Below are 26825 nucleotides of genomic sequence, written 5' to 3'. Positions count from 1 at the left end.
GTGCATACGTTCGTTACATGTCGGATACGGATGCGCATTGGTAACGTGCCGCACAGGGCTATACTGCGAGCACGGCGTTTGATTGACGAGGATGTGCGCACGTATGCTCGCAGCGTGGGAGCGCGGCGCGAGGCCGTAACAGTAGGGGCGTCGCATTCGAATGCCGGCGAAACCGTAGCGAGTAATAGGGAGGTGGGGTAACGTAAACGGAATAGGGGATGCAGGCGGGAGGGACCCCGGGGGCCAACGGCCCCCACAGATTCTCTGCGTCGTCCCGGTTGCTCGCGTGATGTCGCACGGTGGTGGCGCGCGTTGACTCTTACACGGTTAAGAAAGTTGAGCGTTAGTTTGTGATTCTGTTTAAAAGTATATATGCACAAACTTAAACTAACAAACATTATCTTGGGATTTTACCAGTTAAGGTGCAACTGGATACGTAGAAGCTCTTTTATAAGACGCGACCACCTGGCCATCACAAATGAAAGCTCAACGAAGTGGCTTCTCATTGTGTGGACATTTATAGCGGCCAAATACTCTGATTGCGTGATCTCGATTCTAAATGTCGAGGGAAAAACCGGAGGACCTGGAGAAAAATCCACACGACCACGGGGAGAGAGAGACGCGTAAACTCAAAATATACAGCAGGCGTCAGGGTCGGAATCAAACACAAGATTTCCTGTACACCAGGAGAGGTAGTTAACATCTCAACATGCGTTCAGAGTATTTGGCTGATGTAAATGTCACGTGATGAGCCCCTTCGGTGCGCTGCTGTCATTTGTGATAGCCACACAGCTCAGTGGGGGCCTTACCTGGAAAAGTAAAGTGAAGTGAAAAACTAAAATCTACTATATTCTTGGTTCTTTCGGTAAAGTGACGTAGAAGGGAAATAATAAAATAATAAAAATTTAAGAATCAAATTAACACGACGTTTCGATTGCAACGCAAGCAATCATCATCAGGTTATGAAAACCACAGCAAAAAAAATATTGCTGTGGTTTTCACACCTGATGATGATTGCTTGTGTTGCAATCGAAACGTCGTGAGAATTTTATTGTTTTATTTTTATTATTTTATTATTTCCCTTCTACTTTACTTTACCGAAAGAACCAAGAATATGAATCCCTGTAGTCACGAAATCTTCAAATCGAAAAAAAATCTCCTCTTGGTTCTTTCGGTAAAGTCACCTAGAAGAGAAGTAATAAAATAATAAAAATAAAACATAATAAGTTATATTATTATAGTATATTATTTTATTATATTATTTTATTATATTATTTTATTATAGTATATTATTTTATTATATTATGTTAATATATTATAATATAATATTATTTAAATATACAATATTAATTTATTATTTTATTTTAATATTTTATTATTTTATTTTTATTATTTCCCTTCTACGTGACTTTACCGAAAGAACCAAGAAGATGAAGCCCTGCAGTCACGAAAGCTTTAAATCGAAATTTTACATAGACTTTGATTGCTTCAACCAGAAAAACTTTAATAATAACCCTAACCCTAAAAAATAACCCGTAAAAACAAAGTTTTTCACTATAAATCCTTTATATGCGTGGTGGCTAGAGTCCTCTCGTCCTCTGGCTTGAGATGGCTGCCACCTATGGGTCAGATGATTGTCTGCCACCATTAAGCAATTGGTAATTAAATATTTAAAAAAATTCCCCTAAACAATGTAAATTTTTGAAAAAAAATTTCACGAAAATTAATTGTCACGCACAACGAGTCTGTGTGCAAAATGTCAGCTCGATTGGATCACGGGAAGTGGGTTAAAAAACGACCAAAAGATTTGCACGGTCGTAAGCAAGCAAGCAAGAACGCAAGCACGCAAGCAAGCAAGTGAACTTAATATAAAGGATTTAAAAATGCTTCAATTGATCAAATTGAGATTCTTACTTCCATTTACACGCTTTTTAGATATCGATTGAAGTTCGTTGTCGGCTGTTCTCTGTGTGGATAATTGCCTTTGAACTTTCACATGGGGCATGTTCTGCCCTGGAGGGGGGTATGGTCTGGACCAGTCTAGTTTAAACCCCCGGGTCTAGTTTAGCCTAGGACACTTTATCTCCCCGGGTATACTCTGGCCTGGGCCAAACTATACCCGGGTTTAATCGGGGCAGGGGTTGTTTTTAAATCCTTTATATTAAGTTCACTTGCTTGCGCGCTTACGACCGTGCAAATCTTTCGGTTGTTTTTAACCCACTTCCCGTGATCCAATCGAGCTGACATTTTGCACACAGACTCGTTGTGCGTGACAATGTATTTTCGTGAAATATTTTTCCAAAATTTTACACTGTTTAGGAAAATAAAAATTTCACTAACACAATCATATGTTTTTCCTAAACACAGAAAATTATTCAAGAAAACAAAAATGTACAATATAAACCATCATACAAAAACTGAAAACCTTATAATCCTTATATACGACCTTACTTATATTTAATTTAAAATACCAATGTGATAAAAATGAAACTCTTACTCAAGAAAAACAGAAATGAATAATAACATCAAACCGATGCCACGCATATAAAGGATTTATAGTAAAAAACTTTGTTTTTACGGGTTAATTTTTTTTTGCCTGTTACACCGGTATCTCCAGGAGGTCGGAGCGACTTGCTCTGTGGTGACACTTTTCCGTGACAGAGGTTTGGTTTTTGCTGTTGTTGTTGGGTTAGAGATCTCGTAAACATCAACATTGTGTCGTTAACCCACCACCACCCACCACCATCGCCTGACACGGCCAATCAGTCAGGGTTTGTCACGTAAACGAAACGTGCCAATTGGTTACCAACTTCAGCACACACAGCGCTTGTGTGTCGGGGAGAGTGAACCCACAACAGCATTTACAATTCGAGTGCCGGTGACGTTTCGCCGGTTATTACAAACAACGGCCACCGGTTTCATCGGGCGATGTGCCAGGATTGTGATCCAACGCCATCTAACCCAGCAGCAGCAGCAGCGACGACAACAAAAACCTTCATCACAGACACCGCTGGTCGCAAGAGACTGCGCGTGGCGCTTTGTGTTGCCGTTGCCATGAATCGTCGAAGCGCGTTCACGATCTGTTGTTCTCCTGTAACGCGGTGGTCATTTCGATTTAAAGCTTCTTTCGTGACTGCAGGGATCCATCTTCTTGGTTCTTTCGGTAAAGTCACGTAGAATGGAAATAATAAAATAATAAAAATAAAGCAATAAAGTAAGTTTTATTTTTATTATTGTATTAGTTAATAAAAGAAAAAAATATTATTTAATAATAAAATAATGCTACTAAAACTTATTTTATTGGTTTATTTTTATTATTTTATTATTTCCATTCTCCGTGACTTTACCGAAAGAACCAAGAGGAGGTGGTCATTGTTGCGTTCCTGAAGAACACCGCGTTGTGGAGAAATAATATAAACTATAGGGGGTGAAGCGTGGTCCGCAACTGCTCGCTGCTAATCCTAACAACACCAATCCTAGTCGTCATCCCTGCACGGCAATGATGGTAACACTATGACCCAACAAAATTACACATCAAACTGTCCTACAGATTTCAATTCACACGATCCTACAGATTTCAAGTCACACGCCCCTACAGACTTCAATTCACACGACCCTACAAACTTCAATTCACAAAACCCTACAGATTTTAATTCACACGCCCCTACAGACTTCAATTCACAAAACCCTACAAAACTTAAATTCACACGACCCTACAAATTTCAATTCACACTCCCCTACAGATGTGTTTTGGTCATGTGCCTACCTTTCCTATACTCTCCACTGCTACGGTGTTTATTGTGTCGTGTTTGTTGTTGTGGCGTTCTGACCACGTGTCCCGACTGGACACCTGTGGACAATAAAGAGCTTCACAGCTCATCGGATTCCTCCAGAATAAAAATTTAAACTTTAAAAACTCTGATGACGTCACTGCGTGGTGACGTCACGCGTCTAGCCCCCTCCACTCCCCCGTTACCCCCCACCCCTCCCACCCTCCATTCCCCCCTCCCGCCACTCACCAACCGCCATTCCGCCCCCTCCTCCCCCCACCCCCCACCCCCCCCCACTCCCCCCCCCCACCACCAATCGCCGCCATTGGCCACTGAGTGACGGTGACGTCACCACGGCGCCTGTGCCAGGCTGGGTGCACTTCGAGGCTGCCGCGTGAAGTGTCGACGGCTCGACACTGAGGTGGTGACGTCACGCGAGCGTTGTGTTTAACGATTTAACCACGTGACGATATTACGATATTAGCGTAAAAATATGAACATTAGCTCAAGTGATGTGAATACGTTCGGATTACCTCAAGTAATGTTACATTTACCTGAGGTAATTTTACCTCGCATAAGGTAAAGTTACCTCATTTGAGATAATGTTACCTTACCTGACGTAATTTTACCTTTGCCTGAGGTAATGTTACCTCGACCTAACGTTATATTACATCGCTTGAGGTAAAGTTACCTCACGTGAGGTAAAGTTACCTCGCCTTCCATTGAATTCCGATTATGTAACCCTGAGGTAATAATCGCGCGATAATTGTGTTTAATGATTTAACTACGTGAGAATATTACGATATGGGCATTAGCTGAAGTGATGTGAATACGTTCGGATTACCTCAAGTAATGTTACATTTACCTGAGGTAATGTTACCTCTATGTGAGGTAAAGTTACCTCACTTAAGGTCAAGTTACCTCGCCTGAGGTAAAGTTAACTAACCTGGGGTAATGTTGCCTCTACCTGAGGTGAAGTTTCCTCACCTGAAGTAATTTTACTTCGCCTAAGATAAAGTTACCTCAGCTGAGGTAAAGTTACCTCATTTGAGATAATGTTACCTTACCTGACGTAACTTAACCTCTGCCTGAGGTAAAGTTACCTCGGCCTAACGTTATATTACTTCGTCTGAAGTAAAGTTACATCGCCTGAGGTAATGTTACCTCTACCTGAAGTAATTTTACCTCACCTAAGGTAATGTTACCTCGCATGAGGTAAAGTTACCTCATTTGAGGTAAAGTTACCTCACCTGAGGTAATGTTATCTCGACCTGAGGTTACTAAGGGCACCACGGGGTGACCAGCCCCTCCCCACCCCCCACCCAGCCCCTCCCTCCCCACCCCCCACCCAGCCCCTCCCCACCCCCCACCCAGCCCCCCCCACTCAGCCCCACCCAGCCCCTCCCCACCCCCCACCCAGCCCCTCCCTCCCCACCCCCCACCCAGCCCCCCCCACTCAGCCCCACCCAGCCCCTCCCCACCCCCCACCCAGCCCCTCCCTCCCCACCCCCCACCCAGCCCCACCCATCCCCACCCCCCACCCAGCCCCACCCTCCCTACCCAGCCCCTCCCTCCCCACCCAGCCCCACCCTCCCCACCCAGCCCCTCCCCACCCCTCCCCCACCCAGCCCCACCCTCCCCACCCAGCCCCTCCCTCCCCACCCAGCCCCACCCCACCCAGCCCCACCCTCCCCACCCAGCCCCACCCTCCCCACCCAGCCCCTCCCCTCCCCAACCATCCCCACCCTCCCCACCCAGCCCCTCCCTCCCCACCCAGCCCCTCCCTACACGACGGACGGACGGACACATTAATCCCCTGTGGGCTGGTGTAACCAGGAGGTTCCTACCAGTAGTCAAGTGAGGATTCTATCTCACGCGAATTTTAAATCGTAAGATTTACGCTACGAGACGACTTCACGTTACGATTACAGCTACACATCTCGTACAGTGTTGACACGAGCGACTAATTAATTGTACAAGATTTACTTTGCACTGAATGAGAATGTCGCGGTGAAGATTACCTTATAATATAACGTGATTTGATACGGATTGCATCACATTCTGATTACCTTACCCTCAGTGCCGGATAAAGTTAGTTCGGGGCCTGTAGCATGTGCTAGAAAGGGGCCCAATAATTTTTTTAAAACGTAAACATTAAAACACATTTTTTACTTGCACAGTAAAGTATTTGTATTTTTTCATTTGCTATACAGCCGGATAATACGACTAATCGCTAACCTTAAACACCCAGTCGTTCATAAAAAAAAAGTTGAAGTCTGTATAGTACTATAGTAATAGAGCAAGTGCAGAATCAATTAACCCGAATTGATATCTTGAAAGCATTTAGCGCGGGGCCCTTGAAAGTGCGGGGCCCGTAGCATTTGTAGCAACTTTTGCGACTCCGATAATAAACCCCCCCCCACTCCCCCCACCCCATCACCCCCCCCCACTCCCCTCCCACCACCGCCAACCGCCGCCATTGGCCACTCAGTGACGGTGACGTCACCACGGCGCCTGTGCCAGGCTGGGTGCACTTCGAGGCTGCCGCGTGAAGTGTCGACGGCTCGACACTGAGGTGGTGACGTCACGCGAGCGTTGTGTTTAACGATTTAACCACGTGACGATTTTACGATATTAGCGTAAAAATATGAACATTAGCTGAAGTGATGTGAACACGTTCGGATTACCTCAAGTAATGTTACATTTACCTGAGGTGATGTTACCTCATCTGAGGTGATGTTACCTCAGGTGAGGTAATGTTACCTTAGCTGACGTAATTTTACCTCTGCCTGAGGTAATGTTACCTCGACCTAACGTTATATTACATCGCTTGAGGTAGAGTTACCTCGCCTTCCGACAGTCTGTTAAGGCCACACGGGGGATCTTAGTCTCGTATCCCTGTGACTCTGTCTCCCTGTGACTCTGTCTCCATGTGACTCCATCTCCGTGACTGCATCTGACCGTCGTCCGCGTCTCGTCCCTCCGTGTCTCTGCGCCTCAGCAGCAGCAGCAGGAGATGGGCGACTTCCGAGACATCAGAGGCTTCTTCACCAAGGCCGAGTGGAGCGATCTGGCCGAGTGCGAGAAGCGGCGCTACAGGAACATCAAGCAGAACCACGCCGTCCTGCTGAACCTCGGTGGGTACGGCAGGCCGAGCCTCTTCGCAACTCAACTAATTGTCGCAGTGATTATAATGATGAGACCAAGACGTCGTAGCAGAGTGGCATGCATGGGGCGCCATGGTGGCGAGATGTTAACTACCTCGCCTGGTCTACAGGAGGTCGTGGGTTCGATGGCGACCCTGACGATGCCTGTCATATATCTGGAGTCTGCGTGTGTCTCTCCCCGGTGAGATGTTAACTACCTCTCATGGTCTACAGGAGGTCGTGGGTTAGATCCCGGTCCTCCGGGTTTTTGCTCCACTTGTAGAATCAACATCACGCGTTTAGAGTATTTGTCTGCTGCTATAAATGTCCACGTGGTAAGCCACTTGGTTGAGCTGTCATTTGTGGCAGCCAGGTCGCTTCTGAAGAAGGAGCCAATAGCTCAGTGGACTTCACCTGGTGAAGTAAAAATAGATTTAGTTTTAGTTTAATGATTTGTTTACCTTTACTCTACTTTGCACGCCTATCGTGTTTGTGTTTTGTGTTGTAACTTTCTGACCCCGTGCCCCCTATGGGACATCTATGAAAAAGAGCTTCATAGCTCATCGGATTCATAATTCTAGTCACGTAGGTAAAAAATAAAATTAAAATTAATCAAAGTAAAATTAAAATTTATAAAAGTACTTTTATTAATTTAAATTTTATTTTTTACCTACGGATTCATAATGTTGGAGAGTAAACCCACAACATTTACAAAAATTGTTTATTTTGACTTAAAACTTTCGTGACTGCAGGAATTCATATTCTTTGGTTCTTTCGATAAAGTGACGTAGATAGAAAAACTAAAATAAAAATAAAGTGAATAATAAAAATGATAAAGCACTCATGTATAATCAAAACTTTTGAGTTATAAATTAGTCTTCTTGGTTCTTTCGGTAAAGTCACATAGAAGGGAAAAAAACATGAAATACAATTATTAAAATACAATTTTAATGTTTTCTTTTTAATATTTTATTATTTCCCTTCTACGTGACTTTACCGAAAGAACCAAGAAGATGAATCCCTGCAGTCACGAAAGCTTTAAATTGAAATGTATACATTAGTGTTTTTTTTATGGAGCAGTCTAATTAGTGTCTTATTTTTATAATTTTTTATTCACTTAATTTGTATCATTTGAACTGCCTCTATTGGGAGGGTTTCCACATAACCATGAGATCTTTTAACAATCTCCGTGACAAGAAAGTTCATCTGATCGAGTCACTCACATTTCTGAAGAGATGCCGTGACTCTAACGTAATACCGATCTCATTGACACTGATTTCTGCTGCAGTCACATCTTCCAATGCCAGACGAATTTTGTTCAGGGCGAGCTTGGCCCTGATCTCAGAGAGAATTAGACTGCTCCATACTGAACTAGATCATGTAGACAAGACACTCTTGAAATCACACTTAACATTGACGGGAAAAATGTCGACATCTGATTGGGAACATGTAGATAACATGACCGCTTAATCAGCCACTACAATGTCAGCGAAATGTAAAGATCTGATTTTCGAGTTCAACCTCCTTTCTAACAAGAAACCAGATCCACACGTTAAAAGGTTAGACGTTGACAAGGTTGTTATTAATCTGAGTAATAGCCCAATGTGCGATGGTCTAAAGTCGGTTTTGGCTAAAGGGTTGAACTTCTCAGTCACCCCCAAACACATTCCAGTGGATGACGTTATTGCCCAGGTCGATGTCGCTCTTAAGGGTTTGGGGCGCATCGCTGCAGACGTTACAAGATCTGAAATTGCTGCAACCCTCAAAAGCGCTAAGATACCAGTCAGCAACATCAGTGAGGATGAACGTTTTTGTGGTTTTTGATTATTTTTATTCACTTTATTTTTCTATCTACGTGACTTTGCCGAAAGAACCAAAGAATATTTACAAAAAAATGTATTTTGTGTGTGTGTAATTTGTTTACCTTTTCTATACTTTGCACTCCTATCGTGTTTACTGTATTGCTTGGAGTTATTGTAGCAGCCAAATAATCTAAATGAACGTAGTAGCGGTACACCGTTGCGCTGTATGAAATAATCATCACATTTTTGGCAAAAGTTATTTATTTCTTCGCGATTCGAGACCCCAGACAGAAGGATATTTTGGGGTGGTGGTGGTGCGTCAAAATCAGTTGTCGTGATGCCAAAGCGGTGGGAAGACGGAACGTGACATGAGCAGCACTGAACACGAAGCTTCGCAGTCTGTTGCCGTACAGCGGCGCCCAGTCTGATGACGATCGGCTGCTCCGTGCTCCAGTGGCAAGATTGGACTCCTCGTGCCCCTAGAGACTCGGTCGGACGGTGCCTCGATACGACTCGTGGTGTCGCCACCGCACGTTCGGAATGGGGGACGCGGCTGCTGAATCTGAGTGCAACTTCTGATGGAGAGTCCTGCAGCTCACTCAAGGGGCAACGGCGACATCGTCGGGACTATGAAAAATAAGAATCGGTTTTACTCTTTATGGGAATGAAACAGGAGGTGTTAAGATGTTCAAACACCAGATAGATTATAGCTTTTGCAAGGAATCAGGTTACTGCATTAACCACGCGTACTGAACACGCAAACAAACACTCTCTGATAACATTTAATCATTGTCTTTGATACTGATTGGTCTACCCCAGAGACAGCCTTCTTCATGGCCTAGTCTCACCAGTGTCAGACCAGAGAACAACACCAAAAGGCGACCAGTACAAAGACAATGCAGTGTCAAGAGCATTTATAGCTCGGGGTGAGTAGCTATATCATTGGACCTTTTTGCCAGAATCAAAGTATAAAAAATAGGAATCGGTTTTACCCTTTCTGGCAATAAAACAGGAGCTGTTAAGATGTTCACACACCAAATAGATGATTCCTTTTTGCAAGGAATCAAGTTACTGCATTAACCACGCGTACTTGTGTTGAACACGCAAACAAACACGCTCTGATAGTAATCACATCGTCAGGACTGTGTTACGAGGACCCGGTGTGTTGCTATGCTGCACGGGTGTACTGCCAATACGTACAAATAACAATGACCGACTGCCTCCTTGCGCAGGGATGAACCCGGCCCAGCCCGAGTTCATGCGCGCACGCGGCAAGCGCAGGGCGAGGGGGAATAGAGCGGAGTGCGGGCGGTCGAGCGACTCCGACGAGGAGTGGACAGGGAGGAGGAAGAGGAAGGAGGTGGCGATGCACGGAGGACGAAGAGGCAAACGTAAAAGGGCGCTTGCAGACCGTGCAGAGACCCCCTGTAGACTCACACAGAGACCCCCTGTAGACTCACACGGAGACCCCTGTAGACTCACACAGAGGCCCCCTGTATACTCACGCAGAAACCCCCTGAAGACTCACAAAGAGACCCTGTGTAGAATCACACAGAGACCCCTGTAGACTCACACAGAGACCCCTGTAGACTCACACAGAGACCCCCTCTCGACTCACGCAGAGACCCCCTGTAGACTCACACAGAGACCCCCTGTAGACTCACGCAGAGACCCCCTGTAGACTCACGCAGAGACCCCCTGTAGACTCACGCAGAGACCCCTATAGACTCACACAGATACCCCCTGTAGACTAACACAGAGACCCCCTGTAGACTCACACAGAGACCCTCTGTAGACTCACGCAGAGACCCCCTGTAGACTCACGCAGAGACCCCCTGTAGACTCACACAGAGACCCCCTGTAGACTCCCACAGAGACCCCCTGTAGACTCACGCAGAGACCCCCTGTAGACTCACACAGAGACCCCCTGTAGACTCACACAGAGACCCCTGTAGACTCACACAGAAACCCCCTGTAGACTCACACAGAGACCCCCTGTAGACTCACGCAGAGACCCCTGTAGACTCACACAGAAACCCCCTGTAGACTCACGCAGAGACCCCCTGTAGACTCACACAGAGACCCCTGTAGACTCACGCAGAGACCCCTGTAGACTCACACAGAGACCCCTGTAGACTTACGCAGAGACCCCCTGTAGACTCATGCAGAGATCCCCTGTAGACTCACGCAGAGACCCCCTGTAGACTCACACAGAGACCCCCTGTAGACTCACACAGAGACCCCCTGTAGACTCACGCAGAGACCCCTGTAGACTCACACAGAGACCCCCTGTAGACTCACATAGACCCCTGTAGACTCACACAGAGACCCCCTGTAGACTCACACAGAGACCCCCTGTAGACTCACACAGAAACCCCCTGTAGACTCACACAGAGACCCCCTGTAGACTCACGCAGAGACCCCTGTAGACTCACACAGAAACCCCCTGTAGACTCACACAGAGACCCCCTGAAGACTCACACAAAGACCCCTGTAGACTCACACAGAGACCCCTGTAGACTCACAGAGACCCCCTGTAGACTCACGCAGAGACCCCTGTAGACTCACACAGAGACCCCCTGTAGACTCACGCAGAGACCCCTGTAGACTCGCTTGATGAAGCTGGTTGTAATCACCAGCGGAACCAAGTTAAATGCCCGCTCACGGCCAACACCAGTGACGACGATCCGAACCGGTCCTGAGCCTCCCCTAGGTTGACTCAGCGTCAAAATGAGTACCCGGTGCAGTGGTGTGTAGTAAACATCACAACTGGGGAGACAAAGACGGTCGGGCGTGTTGCTAGCTGCCCATCCCCCCGTGTGCCGTGCTGGCCTTCGTAGATGCTGCTTGCTGACAGCACTTGACCGCAACAGTCTGTGAAGGCTACACGGGGCATCTTTTTAATTGTGGACCGAGTTGGCACAGTCGCGGGCACAGGTGGTGCATCTGGCAGTCATCTCAGTAAACCTATGGCACCTGCAGGGTCCGTCTCGTGACCTGCACCTAGCCTGGCACAACAGTCAACCCATGGCATGGCACCTGGTTCTGTCCTGTGACAACAGTCTGTTAAGGCGGCACAGGGGAGATCATTGACTTTTTGGTAAATATGTGAGTGAGTAAATGTTTGCATGCGTAAATACGCGTGTGGGTGTGTTCACACGTGTGTGTGTGTGTTAATGCATTTCCGTGTGTTCACACGTGTGTGCGTGTGTTAACGCGTGTGCATATGGGGAGCGGTAGTGTAGCGGTTAGCGCGCTGCGCTATGAACCCGGCGACCCGGGTTCGATTCCCGCTCACGGTCAACACCAGTGACGATTATTTGAACCGGTCCTGTGCCTCCCCTATGTCGGCTCAGCCTCAACTGAGTACCTGGTGCGGTGTGTAAACATCACCACTGGGGAGACAAAGACGGTCGGGCGTGGTGCTGGCCACCCACCCCCTCGTGTACCGTTCTGGCCTTCATAGGTGCTCACTAACAGCACTTGCCCCTACAGTCTGTTAAGGCTATACGGGGGAGCTTTGTCCTTGCATATGTTCATGCGTGTCCGTGTGTTCACACGTGTGTTCACGTGTGTGCGTGTGTTCACGTGTGTGCGTGTGTTCACGTGTGTGCGTGTGTTCACGTGTGTGCGTGTGTTCACGCAGGAGGAGGCAAGGGGGCTGCTTCACGCTGGGCCACCGTGGGAGAGTCTCACGCGAGGGCAGCTTCCAGCAAGCGCAAGGTCTCTGTGCACAGCGCACGGCACTCCTCTCGTTACAGCTGCTGCTGCTGTTGTTGTCTTTAGTTTGTTGTCCTTCCCCCGCACCTCCCATTAGCGAGGTTGGCTACGTACGGTGACAAAGACATTCAACGTACATACATACTACTAGACACTGCTATACCAGGGACGTGCGGTCAGGGGAGACGGGCGAGGCAGAGCCTCACCTGTCATATACTCCAATGAAAATAGCTGTTACGAAAAGTACAAAAAAATGTTCCACTGGTCTGTGTTATAAAAGTAATTTCTATATAATTATACCAGAGACGTGCGTCATTATTGTGGTGGTGGTGGTATTGGAACGCGCGCACACCAGCTCCGGTTAACTCCCATTACTTACCTGTGCGGGGCGGTTGTGATATCCCTAGCCGGGGCCCCTCCCGAGGGGAGGGGGCTGTGGGGTGTGTGTGATCCCACAGAACCCCGCCCCTCAGTGGGGAATCGTATAAAAGGCGAGACTCTGAGAGGAGAGAGTTAGTTCGAACAAGCCAAGGACGAAGAACCAGCTGAAGTCCAGCTAGCTAGACCCTGGGACTCCTCTGACCCGCTGTCCTTCTAAAGGCCGGGCAGAGCAAGCCAGTGGTGCGACCCCAGAGCTGCGAAGGCTGATGTCCTTGTAAGGGCCGGATTCGTGTGGCTGGTGGTCGGGACCTGTGCCTTGGCTGGGCCAGGTCAGGTAGTCTCCTTGAGAGGAGGGTCGTAGTATTGGTGGGGAGTCGGTGAGTTAGCTTGGGGAGTTAGCTCCCTTGAGAGAACGGGTGAAGAGGCCGTTACCTCTTCAAGTGTGAAGCTGTAACGGGCTCAGAGTTAATAAATATGGGTTGCCTCTACTTCAACTGTCTCTGTCGTCACGGTGTCCACTACATTATTATAATTAGTTTATTAATTAGTTGAGTTGTGAAGAGGCATGGCCTGCCATACCCACCGAGGTTCAGCATGACGGCATGGTTCTGCTTGATGTATGGAATCAGATTTACAGATTCAGAATATCAGAATTAAAATATGTATTGTACTGGAGGAATCCGATGAGGTGTCAGGGTCGAGATGGAACCCGCGACCTCCTGCGTACCAGGCGAGGGAGTTAACATCTCCTAGCCACCGCTGGTCACCGCACCAACTCCGCCCCCACACCCCCTCCGCCCCCTCACCCCACCGCCCCCTCCGCTCAGACTAAAGCGGAAGCCCTGGAGTACGTGTGGAGCATCTTGCAGGGCGTGGAGGAGGAGGAGCAGCAGGAGGAGGAGTTCAGGGGATTTGAGCTGAGGGAGGTGCACAAGGCCAGGATGGCGATGTTCAGGCTGGAGCGCAGAGCCACCGCCTGCAAGGAGGCCCTGAGGGTGGCGCTCCAGAGGATACGTGGAGGTGCGTAGCCTGCAGCGGTGATTTCTATTCCCACCGCAACTCCACACTCCCCTCTATTCTCACCGGAACTCCACACTCCCCTCTATTCTCACCAGAACTCCACGCTCCCCTCTATTCTCACCGGAACCCCACACTCCCCTCTATTCTCACCGGAATTCTACACTCCCCTCTATACCCACCAGAACTCCACACTCCCCTCTATTCTCACCAGAACTCCACACTCCCCTCTATTCCCACCGGAACTCCACACTCCCCTCTATTCCCACCGGAACTCCACACTCCCCTCTATTCTCACCGGAACTCCACGCTCCCCTCTATTCTCACCGGAACTCCGCAATCTTCTGTTAGTGCTGATGGAAGTCGCCACTGCTGTTGATGCTACTGCTACATGTGCTCCTGTCAGGGCTGCTGCTGGTACTGATGCAGCCTATGAACTAAACGATGTTTATTTTTCTTATTGGTTCTTTCGGTAAAGTCACGTAGAAGGGAAGTAATAAAATAATACAAATAAAACATAACAAAACAATTCTCACGACGTTTCGGCCACAACGCAAGCAGCCGTCCTCAGGTGAAAACCAGGTCTGTCGAGGCGACAGCGTCTGAATGATACAGCACACGTGCTTGGAGCATATATATAAGCTGGGTTGGAAGGGGGGGAAAGAGCGCCTTGACAAAAGAATATGCATATCAAGAGGCATTTAGCATATTTATGGGAAATGCAGGTATGTGATTAGTACTACTCATGCCCGTGCATTATGCAGGATTAGCAGCATCAAAGGGAGGGGATATGGGAAATGCAGGTATGTGATTAGTACTACTTATGCCCGTGCATTATGCAGGACTAGCAGCATCAAAGGGAGGGGATATGGGAAATGCAGGTATGTGATTAATACTACATATGCCCGTGCATTATGCAGGATTAGCAACCAGGGTGTGCCCCACTGAGCTGTGTAGCTGTTTTTCAGAAGCGACTGGCTATCACAAATAAGAGCTCAACGAAGTGACTTGTCATCATCGTCATTACGTGGACATTTATAGCAGCCAAATATTCTCAACGCATGACGTTGGTTCTATATGTCGAGGGAAAAAAACGAAGGACCCGGAGAAAAATCCACGCAACCACGGGGAGGTATTCGCCATGAAAGTTTGCACAGACAAGGAATTTACTATGGCCGGAAGGTGCATACATTCAACATGTAGGAATCTTAAAACTGAAATGAGTGGTATACAGTCAAACTATACTAAAATTACAAAGTCTAACTAATACTAAGGGGCTAAAGTATGTAAAATTGTGAATAAGTGTACAATATAAAATGTAAACTAGCCATAATATACAATCTAAAAATACAAAAATACAAATAGGGTAACATGTTGTAAACTATACAGTCGGGATGGAACCCACGACCTCCTGTAGACCATGCGAGGGAGTTAACATCTCGCCACGGAGGAGAGAGAGACACGCAGACTCCAAATATACAGCAGGCTTCGTCAGGGTCGGGATGGAACCCACGACCTCCCGTATACCACGAGAGGTAGTCAACATCTCGCCGTGTTTGCCTGCAGGCTCCTCCGTGCCGCCGGCCTCCGCCCAGGCTGTGGCGGTGTCGCGCAGCGCTCGCTCTCGCTACGGCCTGCGCCCGCGCGAGAGGAAAGTCTACACAGAGGTGGAGGAGCCCCAGGACGACGACTTCTTCTGTGAGACCCCCTGCTCCCTCTCACTCTCTCTCTCACTTTCTCACTCTCTCTCTCACACTGTCACTTTCTCACACTCTCTCTCTCACTGTCACTTTCTCACACTCTCTCTCTCACTGTCACTTTCTCACACTCTCTCTCACACCGTCACTTTCTCACTCTCTCTCTCTCACTGTCACTTTCTCACACTCTCTCTCACACTGTCACTTTCTCACACTCTCTCTCACACTGTCACTTTCTCACTCTCTCTCTCTCACACTGTCACTTTCTCACACTCTCTCTCACACTGTCACTTTCTCACACTCTCTCTCACACTGTCACTTTCTCACACTCTCTCTCACACTGTCACTTTCTCACACTCTCTCTCACACTGTCACTTTCTCACACTCTCTCTCACACTGTCACTTTCTCACACTCTCTCTCACACTGTCACTTTCTCACACTCTCTCTCACACTGTCACTTTCTCACACTCTCTCTCACACTGTCACTTTCTCACACTCTCTCTCACACTGTCACTTTCTCACACTCTCTCTCACACTGTCACTTTCTCACACTCTCTTAGGGCCGTCCATTAATGGCGTCACGCGATTTTGGACCCCCCTCCCCCCCATCACACGACATCACAAAAAGTCAGACCCCCCCCTCAAATGTGACGTCACAAAGCTCATTTAATATGCTTAAAATCGCTTCAAACTATTGTCATTGTAGTGCATATTTAATGTGGCACTGCAGTCTGATGTTGTAGGAGAAAACATTTATTAAAAAGTATTTAATTAAGTAGAACGTGTTGTCTGTGGTTCCTCACACATCGTCACAAATGTCTGACCCCCCCACCCCCCTAGGTGCATGAAGTCATTTATGGACGGCCCCTTACTCTAACTTTCTCACACTCTCTCCTATCTCTCTCTATTGCTCCCGCGCTCTCACTCGATATATTCCACCTGCTCCCTCTCACTCTCTCTCCCTTTCCCTCCCTCTCACACGCTCCCTTTCTCGCACTCTCACTTACCTCCCTGTCTTTTGCTCCCTCACTCAGGGATGCAGGGAGGGAGCAGGGAGGGTGACAGGGTTTACATCTCCGATGAGCGAGCTAAAGAAGTTCACAATGCAGAGAGGGAGGAAAGGAGGCATCTGTCTGGAGCGCTCCTCACCCTCTCACTCTCTCACAGTGCCACTGCTGCTGCTGCTGTTGCTACTGCGGTTCGCCCTCCTCCTGCTGCTGCTGCTGTGGCTCTCAGTCTGCGAGCTGTGCAGGGATTTCTACCTGGGGGAGTGCTCCGTGCACGGCCCGCCAGAGTTCATTGCAGACGCGGCCGTGGCCCCGGGAGTGGCCAACAGGGCCCGGCTCAGCCTGCCCCAGGGCCTCACCGTCGGCGCCTCCTCCATCGCCGGCGCCGGCCTCGGGGTGTGGAGCAACAGGAAGAAGCTGCCCAAGGGGGTGATTTTTGGGCCCTACCAGGGAGAGGTGTCTGAGGAGAACCCCGTGAGCGAGTACTGCTGGCTGGTGAGCTGCTGCTGCTACTGCTGCAGCCTCCTCCTATTCCTACATCATCATCGTGTGTGTGGAGAGGAGGCTCGTGAAGGAGATGCAGAGAAACCCATAGCCTCACACAGTCACCCACAGACTTACACAGAGATCTAGAGACTGGCACAGAGAGACCCAGAGACTCACAGAGACCCATAGACTCACACAGAGACCCATAGACTCGCACAGAAACCCATAGACTCACACAGAGACCCATAGACTCGCACAGAGACCCATAGACTCGCACAGAGACCTATAGACTCGCACAGAGACCCATAGATTCACACAGAGACCCATAGACTCGCACAGAGACCCATAGCCTCACACAGTCACCCACAGACTCACACAGAGACCCAGAGACTGGCACAGAGAGACCCAGAGACTTTGCACAGAGACCCAGAGACTCGCATAGAGAGACCCACAGACTTGCACAGAGACCTAGAGACTTGAACAGAGACCCAGAGACTCACAGTGGGACACACAGACTCACACAGAGACCCAGAGACTCACACAGAGAGACCCAGATACTCACACAGATGCTCAGAGAATCGCACAGAGAGATCCACAGTCTCACACAGAGACCCAGAGACTCGCACAGAGACCAAGAGAATCGCACAGAGACCCACAGTCTCACACAGAGACCCAGAGTCGCACAGATACCCTAGAGACTCGCACAGAGACCCAGAGACTCGTACAGAGACCTAGAGACTCACCCAAAGACCCCCAGAATCACAGAGAGACCCAAAAATTAACGTAATTATTTGAACTTGTAACACACAGCAAAGACGGTGGTCACCGCATGGCGCGGCGCTTACAGATGCACTTCTGCGGCCGTCTGGAAGGTTCTTCCTTCCAATGTTAGGAAGCCACTGGGAGCTATGCACTTTAAAATCTTGTAGATTGAAAATGCATTTCTTTAGAACTGCTTTTAGTGTTTAGTTTGTTGTCCTTCCCCCGCACCTCCGATCAGCATGGTTGGCTACGTGCGGTACGAAAGAAGTTCAACTTACAGTCCAACTGACATTAATTATCCGTGGATCCGCTCGTGTGCGTGTGTGTTTCAGATTTACAAAAACAAAAAGGATCGTGAATATGTTGATGCTCAGGATGAATCTAAATCAAACTGGATGAGGTGATTATTGTCTGAAGGACCACTACACAGAGACCAGAACCACTACACACAGAGACCAGAACCACCACACACAGAGACCAGAACCACCACACACAGAGACCAGAACCACTACACACAGAGACCAGAACCACTACACACAGAGACCAGAACCACTACACACAGAGACCAGAACCACTACACACAGAGACAAGAACCACTTCACACAGAGACCAGAACCACTACACACAGAGACCAGAACCACTACACACAGAAACCAGAACCACTACACACAGAGACCAGAACCACCACACACAGAGACAAGAACCAGCACACACAGACCAGAACCACTACACACAGAGACCAGAAACACCACACACAGAGACCAGAACCACTACACACAGAGACCAGAACCAGCACACACAGAGACCAGAACCACTACACACAGAGACAAGAACCAGCACACACAGAGACCAGAACCACTACACACAGAGACCAGAACCACCACACACAGAGACCAGAACCACCACACACAGAAACCAGAACCACCACACACAGAGACAAGAACCACCACACACAGAGACCAGAACCACTACACATAGAGACCAGAACCACCACACACAGAGACAAGAACCACTACACACAGAGACCAGACCCACTACACACAGAGACCAACCCTGGGCCTCCCCTTGGTCGACTCGGCATCAAATGAGCACCCGGTACGGAGCGTGGTTCCAGCCACACCACCCCCACGTAGCGCCCAGTGCCGGCCCTTAATAGGCGCTCGCTAACGGCGCCCACCCCGCCCCCGCGTCTGCCCGCGCAGGTTCGTCAACTGCGCGAGGAATGAGCAGGAGCAGAACCTGGTGGCCTTCCAGCACCGAGGGCAGATTTACTACCGCACATTCCGTGCCGTGGGGCCCGGCTCTGAGCTGCTGGTCTGGTACGGCGAGGAGTTCGCCCAGGAGCTGGGCATCGCCTGCGAGGCCGGGCCCTCGCGACGCCGCAGCAGCAGCAGCAGCGAGATGGCTCCTAGGGCCACCGCCAGAGACCTGCAGCCCGTGCAGCCTCCACCAAGCGAGGAACACCGTGAGCACTGCTCACCAGAGACTCACCACTGCTCACCAGACTATAGCCACCACTCACCAGAGATGATAGCCACCACTCACGAGAGACGATAGCCACCACTCACCAGAGATGATAGCCACCACTCACCAGAGATGATAGCCACCACGCACCAGAAATGATAGCCACCACTCACCAGAGATGGCAGCCACCACTTACGAGAGACGATAGCCACTACTCACCAGAGACGATAGCCACCACTCAGTAGAGATGATAGCTACCATTCACCAGAGATGATAGCGACATCTCACCAGAGATGTGGATGTAGCTACCACTCACCAGAGATGATAGCCACCACTCACTAGAGATGATAGACACCACTCACCAGAGATGATAGCCACATCTCACCAGAGTTGGTAGCCACCACTCACCAGAGATGACAGCCACCACTCACCAGAGATGATAGGCACCAGCCACACTGATAAGGTGGAAGTGAGTAACTGGTGTGGTGTGTAGTAGTAAACATCGCCACTGGGGAGACAAAGGCGGCTATGTGTGGTGCTGGCCACCCTCCCACTCGTGTGCCGTGTTGGCTTTCATTGGTGCCCATAACAGCACTTGTCCCAAAAGTATATACAGGCTATATGGGGGTTCTTTGTCTTTGTGTGTATATATAATGGAGCCCACTGCACTACGAACCCGGCCACCTGAGTTCGATTCCCACTCACGGCCAACGTCAGTGGTGAATATTTAGGCCTCCCCTAGGCTGACTCAGCCTCAAATGAGTACCTAGCTTAAACGTGGAAACATCGCCACTGGAGAGACAAAGGCGGCCGGGCCTGGTGTTGGCCACCTACTCCCTCGTGTGCCATGCCGGCCTTCATAGGTACTCGCAAACAGCACTTGCCCAACAGTCTGATATGGCTGTGGGAAACCTTTACCTTTGTGTATACACACACGTGTGCAAGAGTGTTCATGTCTAGATGTTGGTGTGTGCGCGTGTGTCTTGTTCCTCTGGGATGACGCAGGTGGAGTGGGTGTGGAGGTCACAAGGCTGCCGTGTCCTGCCTGCAACCGTCAGTTCATCTGCCGCTCGAGTCTACAGTATCACGTGCAGAGCAGACACCCCACTAAGCCCAGTAACAAAAGTCATCAGTGTGACCAATGTCCATACAGCACAGACTACAAGAGTACCTTGAAGAAGCACCAGAGAACACACACGGGAGAGAAGCCGTTCAAGTGCACCGTGTGTGAGAAGGCGTTTGCACGGCTATCACATCTTCACAGCCACCAGAGAACACACACGGGAGAGAAGCCGTTCAAGTGCACCGTGTGTGAGAAGGCATTTGCACATTTACAACATCTTCACAGCCACCAGAGAACACACACGGGAGAGAAGCCGTTCAAGTGCACCGTGTGTGAGAAGGCATTTGCACATTTACAACATCTTCACAGCCACCAGAGAACACACACGGGAGAGAAGCCGTTCAAGTGCACTGTGTGTGAGAAGGCGTTTGCACAGCTATCAGATCTTCACAGGCACCAGAGAACACACACGGGAGAAAAGCCGTTCAAGTGCACCGTGTGTGAGAAGGTGTTTGCAGACCCATCCAGTCTTTGCCGGCACCAGAGAACACACACCGGCCAGAATGCATTTTCTCATTCCCGTGGAAACAGAAAAGTCAGCCATCCTGAGCAAAACGCGCACAGCGCCGAGCTGTGAATTAGTTTTAAACAACAGGCCACGTGACTAGCCGAGGCTGTGCCACTCTTGAAACTGATTTTGAATGTGAACACGGAAACCTACGGACCCTCCTACACCTGCCTCACACTCTGTGGGGGGTGGGAGATTAAACCGACCTGGCCACCCCTCGATTGCAAGTGCGGAGTTCTAGGTCCCAACCACTGCACGTGTCCCCCCCCCACCCCCATCACCTGGGGGTCCCTGTGTGTGTGAGTGTGCAGAGTCCCCCGTGCAGAGCTGCACTGTTGTTACCCTAGAGGGGGACACCGCAGGGCGATCCACCTACAGATACCCCAGTCTGCACGTCTCCCGCCGGTCTCCATGCGCACCGCGTGCCGTCTCGTAGCCCTGCCCCGTGCGACGTACGTACAGTACGTACAGTACGTACCCATCCAGCGGTAGACTGAACCGCGGCCGATGACGAAGGTGGCATCCGCTCACAAATCTCCGTGCACTCAGTCCCGTAGCCCTGAGCCATCGCTTGCGCGATATTCACTTTGCCGCTGAGAGGAAAGCTACGGGGAGGAGGTGGGGGGGGGTGTTAGGAGAGGACATCTGTGGAACGGCTGGAGATCTGCGAAGAAGAGCTTCATAGCTCATCGGATTCCTGCGGTCTGAAAAAATATTCCGAGAGGGCGTTGGGGGAGGGGGGTGTAGGTATGATTGGGGCATCTGCACTTGGATCACCCTGCGTGTTGTTGCTGCCTCCCCCGTTGAAAATGTTCCCAGCGTGAACTTAACCCTTTGCCGTCGCGACGACGCCGCGCGCCGTGCGTGAACGTCGTCGTCGGAATAACAAAACGCAGTAAAAACTAAAGCAACATTATCGGTACCGAGGCTCCCACAGGGCCACGCGGGGCAGGGAGTGTGGCACAGTTTTCGCGCCGGCTAGCGCAGAGTGGCGGCGGTCGTGTCGCTACGCTTCTCTGCGGTGAGCAACGACGTCTTTATAACAACAACAGCAGTGCTGCTGCTGCTGCTGCCACTGCTGCGGTGAACGGTGACAGCCACCCCGTGACCTGTGACCCCCACCCCGTGAACGGTGACACCCACCCCGTGAACGGTGACACCCACCCCGTGAACGGTGACACCCCATGGGTGGAAAAAACCCGATTTTTCCAGCTGCAGGCATCGGGTTTTTTCTTTAACACAATTAAACCCGATTTCGGGGAATTAAAACCTGGTTTAATGAATACGAAACTCTGATAGGCTTAGGCTGCTTCCTCGTCGGTGCTGCTATGGTACTCGGGGCCGTCGGGCACGGGGTAGTCGTAGAATGCGGCGGGCAGGTTGGTCTTAATGAACACGAGCTTCTCCACAATCGTGGGCGCCAGTGAGTTCCTTAGCTTGGAATGGATGAAGCCCATCGTTGAGAAGTGCGGTTCTGCAATTAGAACCAATGAAACCGGATTTCTCTCAATCTTAGATGATCGGGTTTAATATAAAAAGACAATTAAACCCGATTGTAAAAAACCCGACTGTGCCACCCTTGTGACACCCACCCTGTGAACGGTGACACCCACCCCGTGAACGGTGACACCCACCGACCCTGCAACTCTGCAGACGTCTCGGACGCGGGAAAGGGTTGAGAGATTTTCTGCGTCGTCCCGGTTGCTCGCGTGATGTCGCACGGTGGTGGCGCGCGTTGACTCTTGCACGTTTAAGAAAGTTGAGCGTTAGTTTGTGATTCTGTTTAAAATGATATATATACATACTTAAACTAACAAACATTATCTTGGGATTCTACCAAGTAAGGTCCAACTGGATACGTAGTAGCTCTTTTATCAGACGCGACCACCTGGCCATCACAAATGAAAGCTCAACGAAGTGGCTTATCATTGTGTGGACATTTATAGCGGCCAAATACTCTGATTGCGTGATCTCGATTCTAAATGTCGAGGGAAAACCGGAGGACCTGGAGAAAATCCACACGACCACGGGGAGAGAGAGAGAGAGACGCGCAAACTCAAAATATACAGCAGGCGTCAGGGTCGGAATCAAACACACGATCTCCTGTATACCAGGAGAGGTAGTTAACATCTCCACATGTGTTCAGAGTATTTGGCTGCTGTAAATGTCACGTGATAAGCCACTTCGGTGCGCTGCTGTCATTTGTGATAGCCAGGTCGCTACTACACAGCTCAGTGGGGGCCTTACCTGGAAAAGTAAAATGATTAATAAAAATCTACTGTATTCTTGGTTCTTTTGGTAAAGTCACGTAGAAGGGAAATAATAAAATAATAAAAATGTAAGAATCAAATTAACACGACGTTTCGATTGCAACACAAGCAATCATCAGTTTATGAAAACCCACAACAACAAAAACAATATTGCTGTGGTTTTCACACCTGATGATGATTGCTTGCGTTGCAATCGAAACGTCGTGAGAATTGTATAGTTTTATTTTTATCATTTTATTATTTTCCTTCTACGTGACTTTACCGAAAGAACCAAGAATATGAATCCCTGTAGTCACGAAATCTTCAAATCGAAAAAAAATCTCTTCTTGGTTCTTTCGGTAAAGGCACGTAGAAGGGAAGTAATAAAATAATAAGAATAAAACATAATAAAATAATATGATATAATAAAATAATATAATAATATAACATATTATTATATAAGTCACTTATAAGGCAAGTAATAAAATAATAAAAATAAAACAATAATTTAATATAATAAAATATTTTATTATATTTTGTTTCATTATCTTTTATTTTTATTATTTTATTACTTCCCTTCTACGTGACTCTACCGAAAGAACCAACAATATGAATCCCTGCAGTCACGAAAGCTTCAAATCGAAAAACAAAAATCTCCTGTTGAGAATGACCTCACCGGACCGGTGGAGGCAGCGCTGCCGTTTTGGTCCCAATTGGCAGCGGCGGCGTCTCGTTGGTTGTGAAGGCGGCCCAGCTCACACAGCCCGTGCCGGTGCAACAGGCCGTAGTCTACCCGGGGTTCAAGCGGCCTAGGCTACATTGTACCCGGGTGTATCATGGCCGAGGCCAAATTATACCCCTCTAGGCCAAATCATACCCCCATGATAGTAATAGTGTTGAGCGATATCTTCTTGTTTAGTGCTGCCTAACGGCGTGTGCGACTTCACGATGATATTGGTCCCGGTCTAGCACGGCGTGTAGAGTTTGTGCTGTTGTTAATTGTAGCCATGTTTTGATGTTACTGAGCCATGTCGTTTTTGGCCGTCCTGGTCGTTTTTTCCCTTCGATTTTTCCTTCCAGGATTTGCTTTAATAGCTGGTATTTGTGATATACACATGAATTACTAAATTTTTTCAACATTTTATTTAAAACTGTAAACACATAGACTTTGATTACTTCAACCAGAAAAACTGATAATAACCCTAAAAATGCTTCAATTGATCAAATTGAGATTCTTACTTCCATTTATACGCTTTTTAGATATCGATTGAAGTCCGTTGTCGGCTGTTCTCTGTATGGATAATTGCCTTTGAACTTTCACATGGGGCATGTTCTGCCCTGGAGGGGGGGTATGGTCTGGACCAGTCTAGTTTAAACCCCCGGGTATAGTTTAGCCTAGGACACTTTATCCCCCGGGTCTACTCTGGCCTGGGCCAAACTATATCCGGGTTTAATCGGGGCAGGGGTTATTTTTAAATCCTTTATATTAAGTTCACTTGCTTGCTTGCTTGCGCGCTCACGACCGTGCAAATCTTTCAGTCGTTTTTTAACCGACTTCCCGTGATCCAATCGAGCTGACATTTTGCACACAGACTCGTTGTGCGTGACAATTTATTTTCGTGAAAAAATTTTACCAAAATTTTACACTTTTTAGGAAAAAAAAAATTGTATTTAATTACCAATTGCTTAATGGTGGCAGGCAACCATCTGAGCCATAGGTGGCAGCCATCTCAAGCCAGAGGACGAGAGGACTCTAGCCGCCACGCATATAAAGGATTTATAGTGAAAAACTTTGTTTTTACGGGTTAATTTTTAGCCTGTTTCACCGGTATCTCCAGGAGGTCGGAGCGACTTGCTCTGCGGTAACACTTTTCCGTGACAGAGGTTTGGTTTTTGTTGTTGTTGTTGTTGGGTTAGAGATCTCGTAAATATCAACATTGTGTCGTTAACCCACCACCACCCACCACCATCGCCTGACACGGCCAATCAGTCAGGGTTTGTCACGTAAACGAAACGTGCCAATTGGTTACCAACTTCAGCACACACAGCGCTTGTGTGTCGGGGAGAGTGAACCCACAACAGCATTTACAATTCGAGTGCCGGTGACGTTTCGCCGGTGATTACAAACAACGGCGACCGGTTTCATCGGGCGATGTGCCAGGATTGTGATCCAACGCCATCTAATCCAGCAGCAGCAGCAGCAGCGACGACAACAAAAACCTTCATCACAGACACCGCTGGTCGCAAGAGACTGCGCGTGGCGCTTTGTGTTGCCGTTGCCACGAATCGTCGAAGCGCGTTCACGATCTGTTGTTCTCCTGTAACGCGGTGGTCATTTCGATTTAAAGCTTCTTTCGTGACTGCAGGGATTCATCTTCTTGGTTCTTTCGGTAAAGTCACGTAGAATGGAAATAATAAAATAATAAAAATAAAACAATAAAGTAATTGTTTTATTTTTATTGTTTTATTATTTAATAATAAAATTATAAAAATAAACATTTACTTTATTATGTTATATTTTTATGGAAATAATAAAAATAATAAAAATAAAACAAGAAAGTAATTGTTTTATTTTTATTGTTTTATTATTTAATAATAGAATAATAAAAATAAACATTTACTTTATTATGTTTTATTTTTATGGAAATAATAAAATTTAAACAATAAAGTCATTGTTTTATAATTATTATTTTTATTTAATAATAAAATAATAAAAATAAACATTTTATTTATGTTTTATTTTATTTATTTTATTATTTCCATTCTACGTGACTTTACCGAAAGAACCAAGAAGAGGTGGTCATTGTTGCGTTCCTGAAGAACACCGCGTTGTGGAGAAATAATATAAACTATAGGGGGTGAAGCGTGGTCCGCGACAACACGCGAGATGATGGGTAAGACAGAGGCCGGACTACGACTGAGGCGCGTGGGTAGCGTCTAGAAGCAGCATCCAGCAGCATCCCAATGCCTCCTCGCGTGATGCCGCTACGCCGAGGCAGCCGCACGGAGAACCGCTTGTTCCTACTCGCGTTGCGACCTAGTTCCGTTCGCTCGCTCGCGTTGCATCCAATCCGCATCCGCGTCACAAACAGCGTGTTCCCCTACACATCATTCATGGCGTTATATCATCCAATCGGCGTTGTTCAAACTAACACGCGGCGTTGTAGGAGAACCAGACTGTGCCGTTGTCTTCTGCTGTTTAACGCAGAGGCCGCATCGACCGTTCCAATAGTCGCTGTAGCCACTGCGAGCCCCAAGCTGTCGGCTCCCGGCTCTTAAACTCCCCCCCCCCCCCCTGGCGTTATCTGTAGTCGTTACACACAGCAGCACCTGGTCACAACTGCTCGCTGCTAATCCTAACAACACCAATCCTAGTCGTCATCCCTGCACGTCAAGGATGGTAACACTATGACCCAACAAAATTACACATCACACTGTCCGACAGATTGCAAGTCACACGGCCCTACAGAATTCAATTCACACTCCCTACAGATTTCAATTCACACGCCCCTACAGATTTCAATTCACACGCCCCTACAGATTTCAATTCACACGCCCCTACAGAATTCAATTCACACGCCCTACAGATTTCAATTCACACGCCCTACAGATTTCAATTCACACGCCCTACAGATTTCAATTCACACTCCCCTACAGATTTCAATTCACACTCCCCTACAGATTTCAATTCA

At 48.2% G+C, this 26825-nt stretch overlaps 1 protein-coding gene across 1 annotated transcript in view; it reads left to right on the top strand.

The window, feature by feature from the left end:
- The window catches only part of LOC133359893 (histone-lysine N-methyltransferase PRDM9-like), a 41582-nt gene extending 18320 nt beyond the window's left edge, over nucleotides 1–23262 (top strand). Inside the window, exons 12-20 of the mRNA XM_061578453.1 lie at nucleotides 6772–6907; nucleotides 9951–10103; nucleotides 12365–12441; nucleotides 13647–13839; nucleotides 15403–15503; nucleotides 16386–17036; nucleotides 18122–18189; nucleotides 18992–19254; nucleotides 20259–23262. Coding sequence (XP_061434437.1) covers nucleotides 6772–6907; nucleotides 9951–10103; nucleotides 12365–12441; nucleotides 13647–13839; nucleotides 15403–15503; nucleotides 16386–17036; nucleotides 18122–18189; nucleotides 18992–19254; nucleotides 20259–20953 — 2337 coding nt within the window. The 3' untranslated portion in view covers nucleotides 20954–23262. The remainder of the gene's footprint in view (nucleotides 1–6771; nucleotides 6908–9950; nucleotides 10104–12364; nucleotides 12442–13646; nucleotides 13840–15402; nucleotides 15504–16385; nucleotides 17037–18121; nucleotides 18190–18991; nucleotides 19255–20258) is intronic.
- Nucleotides 23263–26825: the final 3563 nt, after the last annotated feature.

The sequence above is a fragment of the Lethenteron reissneri genome, chromosome 66, assembly GCF_015708825.2.
Source record: "Lethenteron reissneri isolate LAM-NWPU_2019-01 chromosome 66, ASM1570882v1, whole genome shotgun sequence".
In the NCBI taxonomy this organism is placed as follows: domain Eukaryota; kingdom Metazoa; phylum Chordata; class Hyperoartia; order Petromyzontiformes; family Petromyzontidae; genus Lethenteron; species Lethenteron reissneri.
This window is presented reverse-complemented; position numbering and strand designations above follow the sequence as displayed.